This window comes from Uloborus diversus, chromosome 9, assembly GCF_026930045.1.
Source record: "Uloborus diversus isolate 005 chromosome 9, Udiv.v.3.1, whole genome shotgun sequence".
In the NCBI taxonomy this organism is placed as follows: Eukaryota; Metazoa; Arthropoda; class Arachnida; order Araneae; family Uloboridae; genus Uloborus; species Uloborus diversus.
In genome coordinates this window covers 42,476,090-42,485,498 of record NC_072739.1, presented here as the reverse complement: position 1 = coordinate 42,485,498, position 9,409 = coordinate 42,476,090, and the positions used below count along the sequence as shown (strand labels likewise).

The following is a 9,409-nucleotide window of genomic DNA, read 5'->3' as shown; positions in this document are numbered from 1 at the left end:
ATTTTCCGATCAAGATAACCTCTACTGTACGCTGCGGCCATCAGCAGCATCAGCAAGCCCGACTTCGCATTGATCGAGCTGATTGGGCAGCATTTACCCAGTTGGCAGAAATTAAATCTGAAGACGTGATTGATATTGATATCGATGTAGCCGTAAGCCGAGTAACCGACATAATATTGACGGCAGCGAACGTTGCAATTCCGAGAACCACTAAAGGTAGGATCAAATTCCCTAAGCCTTGGTGGAACTTCGATTGTCAGGAGGCTCATAAGGCAGAAAGAAAAGCATGGAGCACTTTTCGTCGGTATCCGACCACACAAAATCTTGTGGCACTTAAACGAGCTCGTGCTGAAGCTCGGAGGATTCGACGAAAAAGCCAGCGGGACTCGTGGCAGGCCTATGTCAGCACAATCACGACGTCCACCCCATCTAAGACAGTGTGGGGTAAAATCAAAAAAATTTCTGGCAACTACAATACGTCTTGTGCTCCCATTCTGGAGAAGAATGGTCAACTTTTGTCGGATCACAAAGAGGTGGCTAACTGCCTGGCGACTCATTTAGCAGAAGTCTCCAGTGCAAATAACTACTGCAAAAAATTTTTAACTATCAAATCACGCAAAGAACAAAGAGTTCTAGATTTTAATTCAAACATTTTTCATCAATACAACACAAAATTTACATTTCAAGAATTAGATATTGCTTTACAAAAATCAAAAAACACATCACCTGGCCCTGACGAAATACACAATAGTATGTTAAAAAACCTAAGCAGGTCTTCATTAGAAAATATTCTGAGACTATTTAATAGAATTTATTCTGAGCACAAATTCCCCAAATTCTGGAGCCAAGCAATAGTAATTCCTATTCTTAAACCAAACAAGCAATCTGATAAACCCGAGAGTTACAGACCTATAGCTCTCACAAGCTGCCTTTGCAAAGTAATGGAGCGGATGGTAAACGCCAGGCTCATGTACATTTTGGAGTCTTGCCATCTGCTATCTTCCCATCAAAGTGGATTCAGGCGCGGCAGATGCACAGTCGACAACCTGCTGCTTCTTGAGACATCAATAAGGGAAGCATTTCTTAAACGAAAACATCTTGTGAGAGTATTTTTCGACATTGAAAAGGCATATGACCGTACCTGGAGGTATGGGATCCTCAAAACCCTGCACGAGTATGGGTTGCGAGGTAACCTACCAATCTTTCTTTCTAATTTTCTAAGAGATCGAACTTTTCGCGTACGTGTCAAGTCTGTTTTGTCGGATACCTTCATCCAAGAAGAAGGAGTTCCCCAGGGAAGTGTGCTAAGCGTAACTCTTTTCATAATCGCAATCAATAGCTTAATTGATCAACTGCCTCCTTCTGTAAAAGGTAACATGTTCGTTGATGATTTTCAAATTTCTTTTTCTTCATCGAGCATGAGTATCATTGAAAGACAACTTCAAATATCCATCAATAAAGTATCACAATGGGCGGAAGAAAATGGCTTCTCTTTCTCTGCTCAAAAAACCTTTTGCATTCATTTCTGCCGTAAAAGAGGTCTCCATCCTGATCCAAACCTTAATCTTAATAATCAACCAATAGTTGTAAAGGATCAGGGAAAATTCCTGGGTCTCATATTTGATAAAAAACTTAAATTTGTACCGCACATACAAGAACTGAGGAAAAAATGTTTATTGAAACTAAATATCCTGAAAGTCTTAGCAAACACATCTTGGGGTGCTGATAAAGAGTCTCTGTTGAGAATTTACAGGGCTCTTATACGCTCAAAACTTGATTATGGATGTCAAATTTATGGCTCTGCAGGGAAAAGCTATCTGAAAGCCTTGGATCCAATACATAATCAGGCACTGCGCATTTGCACAGGAGCCTTCCGAACCTCACCTATCAACAGTCTTCATATTCTAGCACATGAACAGTCTCTTAACAATAGACGTCTCAAACTTTCTTTAAATTTTTACTTCAAAACAAAACCTTACACTAATCACCCACTACACCTTCATATTTTTAATCCATCAAATGTTCTGTTATTTCTACACCGTCCTTCGATGATCCCAACATTTGGGATCCGAATGCGTCGGATGCTGTCAGACCTGCAGCTATTAGATTTCAAAACCTTCAACACATTAAAACCAATTGAACCATGGTGTGAAGTAAATACATCTACTATCAATGACCTCGCTAAATTCCCTAAAGAGACTACACCAAATACAGTTTACCAGCAAATATTTTATGATACAAAATGCAAATATTCGGAATATAAAGATATTTTTACCGATGGATCAAAAGCAAACGATCACGTCGGCTTTTCTACAATAGTTGATGGTCACGTTATGGCAGAAAAATTAAACCCATCTTGCTCTGTATTTACTTCAGAAATAAAAGCCATATTTATATCTCTTCAGTCAATAGCCCAATCCAACTACAAAAAGTGGGTGATATACACTGACTCAAAGAGTTCAGTGGAAGCAATCTCTCACTGCAATAATAATAGCCACCCTATAGCCATTCAGTCCTATCATTTGTTAAAAAATCTTATGCAAAACAATTTTAAAGTCCTCTTTTTTGGATCCCTGGTCATGTAGGCATTGTAGGCAATGAGGCAGCCGATTCGGCTGCCAGAACTGCAAGTATTCTGGTTGACGACCGTGTTCCTTACGCTGACATCAAAAACGCCATTTCTGAATCTCTTAATACGCATTGGCAGCGGTCTTGGCATTCAGAAACCCAAAACAAACTGCGTTCAATTCAGCCCTCAACTAAAGGCTTTACATCATTGCCTCTCACCAGGAGAGAACAAGTTTTATTAGATCGACTTCGCATTGGTCATACTAGGTTCACACATAAATACCTTTTATGCCGTGAACCAGCTCCAATGTGCATAACTTGTAATGTCATTCAGACAGTGTTACATATTTTAAGTAACTGCCCAAATTTTAATCAAATACGTTTCAAATATTTTAATGATTTTAACCCTACTTTGAAGGAGTTGCTTGGGGACCAACCCCATCGCAATTTACACCCCTTCCTCCGGGAGATTGGTTTCTCCCTTTTAACTTAGTGTTTGTGTCGTCATTATGTGATTTTCTCCTTTTTATATTTTTCAAGATATTGTTTTATCCATTTTTCGTAATATGTTTTTAGCATTTATATGTTTTTAAGGTGTTCCTTTTTTAATACTACTTCTTGAAGGTTTATGCTTTTACTTCAAAAAATACTTTGTTTTACTTTTTTGATTCATTCTTAAATGAAAACTAAATAAAATATAACAAAAAATCATTTGGCGCAGTATAGCCCTTAAGGGCTCTTGCGCCATAAAAAATCAACTAACCAACCAACCAGCTCACTCAACTTTAAACTTTTCTCGGGGAGTTATTTCAGAGCCAAACCTTCTATTTACATCAGAGAAGGAAATTGTAGAAGAAATAAAAGACCAACACGTAAGTGGAGTAAAGAGGATCACCATTGAACGCAATGGCGAAATGTAGAATACTAAACATGTCATTCTGACTTTTAGTACGCCTATCCTCCCTTCACGTGTCAAAGCTGGATATCTCTCATGCCCTGTTAGACCTTATATTCCAAACCCGCTACGGTGCTTTAAATGCCAGTGCTTTGGGCATTCCAGAGTGTCATGCCGTGGTGCAGAAACTTGTGCCAGGTGCGCTGAGCCCGGCCACGACAGCAATGAATGCAAAAAGGAATATAAATGTGTCAACTGCAAAGGAGATCACCCGTCCTACTCTAGAAAATGTCCAAACTGGCTCTCCGAAAAGGAAATACAAGTAATCAAAACCACTCAGAACATATCATATCCAGATGCCAGAAAAATTGTTCAGTCTCTTACGCATTCAGCCGGTCTTTCATATGCTGCAGCAGTAAGAAAAGTATTCAATTCTACCAGCACACAAAACAGATCCTCAAATTATTAATACAATAACCAGCACTAAATCAACTGACTCTCCTAAATCAAAAAATAAATAGCTCAATATCCTTAAGCCTCCACAAAAAAAAAAAAAAAAAAAAAAGTAACGAAACTAAAATATTAAGTACACAAATCCCGAGTACAAGTTACTCATCTACAATAATTTCGAAAAAAACCAACTGATCAAAAACAAAACAAAACTGTGGAAAAAAAGAAAATTATTCAAACGCGCGCAAAAATTGGGGTAGTCTCTAAACAGAGGCCCCCAAAATTTTATAATTTTAAAAAAGAGGACTTTTTACTTTCTAGTAAGAAAGTAAAATTAACAAAGTCCCAAATCGAAAAACTCCAACAACCTCCTCCCCAAGAGGAGGACGAGGATGTCGATTTTGAAGATCTTCCGCCATCCGACGATGAAAGGTGGACGGACCATCCTCCTTCTTGAGCTGCTTTTTCATCTTTTGGCCGTTTCTCCTTCCTTTTCTCTTCATGGCCCTGAGCATTATTTCTTGGAATTGTCGGAGTTACTCGCATAATGTCAGACATCAAGGATCTTGTCGAATATCACCAACTCTCCATATTTAGTCTGCAAGAAACATTTCTGTCCCCTGCTGATAGTCCGAGGTTGAAAGGTTTTGACATATTCCGCAAGGACTGCTTGTCAGGAGACCGTCGTTGTGGAGGAGTGGCATTGCTAATCCGTTAAGCAAATGTTTTCCTAGTAATTATTAAGAATGTTTTAAAGTTTAACTCATTCACATATACTATCTGATCATTCATTAATGTAAACTTTAAGTTATTCTGAATTATTGAAATGCTTTTTTGAATTTACAAAAAAGTAAGTAATTTGTTGAATTCCTCTGTATTCTCGAGCATTTTTCGAAAGATGGAAAGTAGCTTTTTGTGTAGAAAAAGGTGTTGAAAAAACTTAACACATCTTGAATATATGCAATTCCAAGTTGTACATTAATTGCATTTTCTTCATTAATGTTTAATAAAACACTAAAAATTGTAAGTTAAATTGTTCTTATTTGATTGAATTTTTACATGCTATTACAGCGCTCCAATTCATCATGCTTTCTGAAGGTTCTCTAGATATTTGATTGTTGATTATTATCAATGCTTCTAACATCCGATTAGCTGAAATTAACTATTTATAAAAAGTTGAATTTATCAAATTCAGAAGAAAAAAAAGGTACTTACTAGCATTCTACTTTCATCAATGCCTTCATCAATTAGCAAAAATTATCTCCAGCTTTTGTCTTTATCCAGTCATCTGTTAAGTTAATGTCACTTAATGACTTTGGTATTAATGGCTTTGTCAGAGCTCTGGCTCTATACATAGCTTTTTCTGCTATTCTTATATCTGGTAAATTAGATGCTACTTCTAATGAAGTAGCAAATTTTGCTAGTTCTTCTCTGAAATAAAAAAGAAAATGGTTCAAGCAACTTGAAAAAATGATTTCAAATTTTTAAATCAAATTATAAATTTGAATTGTAACTTGAAGATGAAAAGGAATATCTAACAGGCTATACAAAATGTCAGTCCTTTTTCTTATCCCTTGCTCTATACACTTAATGTTTAGCAGTTTTATGTGAATTTGTTTTAAATGCTTAGCTTTAATTAAAAAATCAATCAGTAAAATATAGCAATTTGAAACAAAAATTAAAATACTTAACTATTTAGTAATAGGAATCTGAGAGAGTTTTTCGTTTCTCAGCTCTCATTTTACAAACAAAATAATTTGGAAATGAGAAATAAATACAACCAAACTCTTTAAATAAATATAAACCAAAACTTTTGATTAACTGCGTACAGATCAATAAGTATGATGCAGTCCTGAATTTGAAGAAAAAAATAACTTTATTTCAAAATCACCCATAACAGATCTTTTAATGATGTTCCAGGGTCGGTCTTTTGTATTAAATTATGCAACATGTGAAAAACAATAATAATAAATAAAATAGCAATCTCCCCCCTTTCCTCCAATAATGGACAATGTAGTAAAGTAATGTAATACTAATATAAATGTATCTCATTATCAACCCTTAAGTGTCAGAATGTTTATTTCAACAAGATTTTACCTGCCAATGCCTAACTCAATGTATTACTTTCACGAAGTACATTGATTTGTTTAAATAAAAACACGAGAAACATTTTTTATTGTGAAAAGTAAACTAGATGTCTTAAACAATAACTTAATTGACTAATGTTATCGAAGAAGTTGCATTTTTACGTTAGTTCTTGTGTGCTTGCTACTGCATATTTTCAACTAAAATGGCACACTCTAATCCATTTATCTCCTTAACTATTCATGCTTACACTAAAAATGAAATGCTTATACAGAAGGTAGCATTTGATTTACCTGTATATCTTGTTCACCGGGACACTGGCTTCTTCTCTGCTTTTCTTTTTTAGTTGGTGATAAAATTCCTTTCGCAAATTTTTCCCTTCATCTGGCGGGTGATCATGGCTGCCTTGGATTTTTTCAGTTACATCGTTCTTCAGCGTTATTCTCGCTTTGCAGTAATTCTTTAAAGTACATTTCCAAAAAGTCCTCCCGTTGTTCTTTTTGTTGATCCTGTACAAATAATTGTCGAAAATTAAGAGTTTGTCCCCAGGAGTGGACTGTATGAAATTGACTGTGTTCATGGTCAGAGCGCCAGATTTGATAAACGTACCAAGATGGAAGACGGAAGTGCAAAGAAACCCACGTGGGTGGAAGGTACGAGAGGAGAGAAAAAACGGGTGGGGAAAAATTTAGGGAAAAAGTTCCCTCATCTATCCCTCGGTTGACCCCCCTAGGTTTGATTAACACTCAACCCAACTCACGAGGAGGTACCCACTCATCAAATTTGGAGGCCAGATTTCGCGGTGGCGAAATGTTCGAGACACCGATTTGATCACAAACTTTTTTCCTGTTTGCCCGAAAGGGACTTATGCTTTTCATAACAAGCCGACGACCTACATAACCTATCACAATCTAAGCACCAAACCGATTCGCCAACCTCACAATCTATACTGCAACTAATTTGACATTGGTTTGCACAATGATGGAAAATACGTTTGTCATATGGTTTGTCGCAGAAATGGCAATTTTTTTGAGGCATAGAACCCAGTCATTCTTTTAATAATATCATAATGATCTGCATGATGCCACAAGTACATTTTTCTGGGCATGGTGTTCCCTTTATACACCACCTAATAAAAACAAATGTTAAAAAAATTACTTCATAAAAACATACACATATCAATACAAACAAGAAGCATTTTTAAATTAAATTTACCCCCCCCCCCACTTTTTTTTAACACGATTCCAAATTAGAAAAACATCCAATTTAAAAATATTAATTAAAAAAAGAAAACATTTTCAAAACAATATTTTAAAACACATTTTTTCCCTTTAAAGATAAACTGCCAAAGAATTTAGTTTAGTAGTAGAAAAAATGAAAATAAAAGTAGCTTACCTTGTTTAGGTTATCCGTGGAAACAACACATATTTGAACATTAAGATGTTTTTCGAATATCGCTATTTCTTGAAATCCACATGGTCCAAGAGGAACTTGGCAGGCTTTATGTAGAGCTTCAGCTGCTTTTCCTAGAGCTGGACGAGTGGCCTTTCTATAGGATTGTACAGTTCGTTTATCTTGCTCCAAAACCGCGAAAGCATACACTATAGCTTTGGCACAGCAGGGCTGAGTCGTCGGTTGGGACCGAAATAATCGAGCGTTTTTTCAGACGATCAACGTTGACTGCTTTTTGTGACTACCTGATCCATTAGGCCTGTGTATGGTGAGAACATTAATTGAAAAATTTCTATCTAATTCAATATTTTCTTTGGATTGCAAAATTTTCATGAGCGGTCATAAGTAATTCAACACTCATCTCAGACGCTTTAATTAAGCAAGTAGATATGGGCCTATCTAAATTGTTTGAATCAATACATACGCGAACGAGGTCATTTGGCCTCAAATCTAACATAGTCCACGTCATTACTTGTTCAAAAAGTCTGCGAACACTGGCTATTTTCTCTCCGAGATTAACGTTCCGCAAATTGCTAGAAAGTTGATCAGGATCAATCCGAGCCTCGAAGCCTACTTCTACAGCATTATATTTTTTGTTATGACGACGAGACTTTTCTTTTAGAATAACTGCACTGTCAAACTAAAATAATAGAAGAAAGGGGGAAAAAAATAATTTGAATGATTGAAAAAAAAAAAAAAAAAAAAAGAAAATAAATAACTGGTATGTTTTTAAAAATGACAATGACTTACAACTTCATTATCAGCCGATGGTGTAGAAGAATAAAACTCTGGATGTACGCGACTCGGTCCTGCTTCTTGCGTCTGAAAATATAATAAAAGACCGACATTAAAAGCAGGAAAGAACAAAAAAGATTATTTTTTTAAAAAATACATAAAATTATCCTTCAAACCTCTAATACTGTCCCATGTTGGTTTCTTTCAGAGTAATCAAACTAAATATTTTTATAAAAAAAGGAAGAGGAAATCAATAAAGATTTAAAATGAAATAATAACAAGCGTTATTTATATGTATGTAATTACTAGTAATGCCTTTTAAACATAACTAATAAAAAAATAAATCAAGTTTTCGAAAAGTATCTTACGTTGTCTAATAAATCCAAAACCTCTCTGTATGGAATTTGGTTTTCAAAGAAGATTTGAGAAGTCTCACTTAAAAGCTAAAAGAAATAATAACACTAAGAATATGTACAAATGTAAAATATATATATATATATATATATATATATATATATATATATATATATATATATATATATATATATATATATATATATCTATATATATATATATATATATATATATATATAGAAACTTAAAATAAATGAATAAAATCAGGTAAGTATAATTACTTCATCATCGTTGTCAGCAAATATGGCAGAGTTTTGGTTTCGTACCGTAAGAGAAAAAAAATAAGTACATAGAAGTTTTTTTTTGAATTACAGAGATAGATTTACTAGAGAAAAAAAAGTAAACAACTCACCGTATCTTCTGGTACATTTTCTTCCACCTTCGTAGAAGGTATTTTCTAAAAAAAAAAAATACCTTGAGCTGATATTTTTCTTAGTATCTTGTTTTGAATGGTTTGAATTTTGGCAATGTTGGTTTTAGCAGCGTACCTCCAAGCGGGTATGCTGTAGACGAGAGCAGGTCTAATAATGCTCGTGTATAGTAGAAGTAATGGTCGTGTATAGTAAGGGAGTTGGTTTTATTTAACAATCCATAGAGGTAGCCAATCTTTGTGTTGGCTTTTTTAATGATATTATCGATGTGTGGTTTGAAAGTGAGACCCCTATTAAGGTAGACACCAAGGTACTTGACAGTTTTAGAATACTGAATTAAATCATCACCAACGTATATGGGCTTGGGATACTTTTTAATGTCATTTTTGAAGAAGCATATAGCTTGGGGTTTGCTGGTATTAATGGCGATGCGCCATTT

The 9,409-nt window shown here is 35.1% G+C and overlaps 1 protein-coding gene across 1 annotated transcript; it reads right to left on the bottom strand.

Annotated features, from left to right (window-relative positions):
• Nucleotides 1–5,160: 5,160 nt before the first annotated feature.
• Nucleotides 5,161–6,578, bottom strand: LOC129230179 (uncharacterized). The gene is made up of 2 exons (XM_054864582.1): nt 6,292–6,578; nt 5,161–5,344 (listed from the first exon to the last, which is right to left on the bottom strand). The coding sequence occupies exons 1-2, from the start codon at nt 6,576–6,578 to the stop codon at nt 5,161–5,163; spliced, it is 471 nt and encodes a 156-aa protein (XP_054720557.1).
• Between the last annotated feature and the right edge of the window lie 2,831 nt (nt 6,579–9,409).

Bases quoted from the DNA above. Each gene is read 5' to 3' on its own strand.
- LOC129230179 (XM_054864582.1), bottom strand. From the start codon at position 6,578: ATGAACACAGTCAATTTCATACAGTCCACTCCTGGGGACAAACTCTTA. The intron at 5,345-6,291 runs GTAAATCAAATG...TTTTTATTTCAG, and splicing joins CCGGTGAACAAGATATACAG to AGAAGAACTAGCAAAATTTG.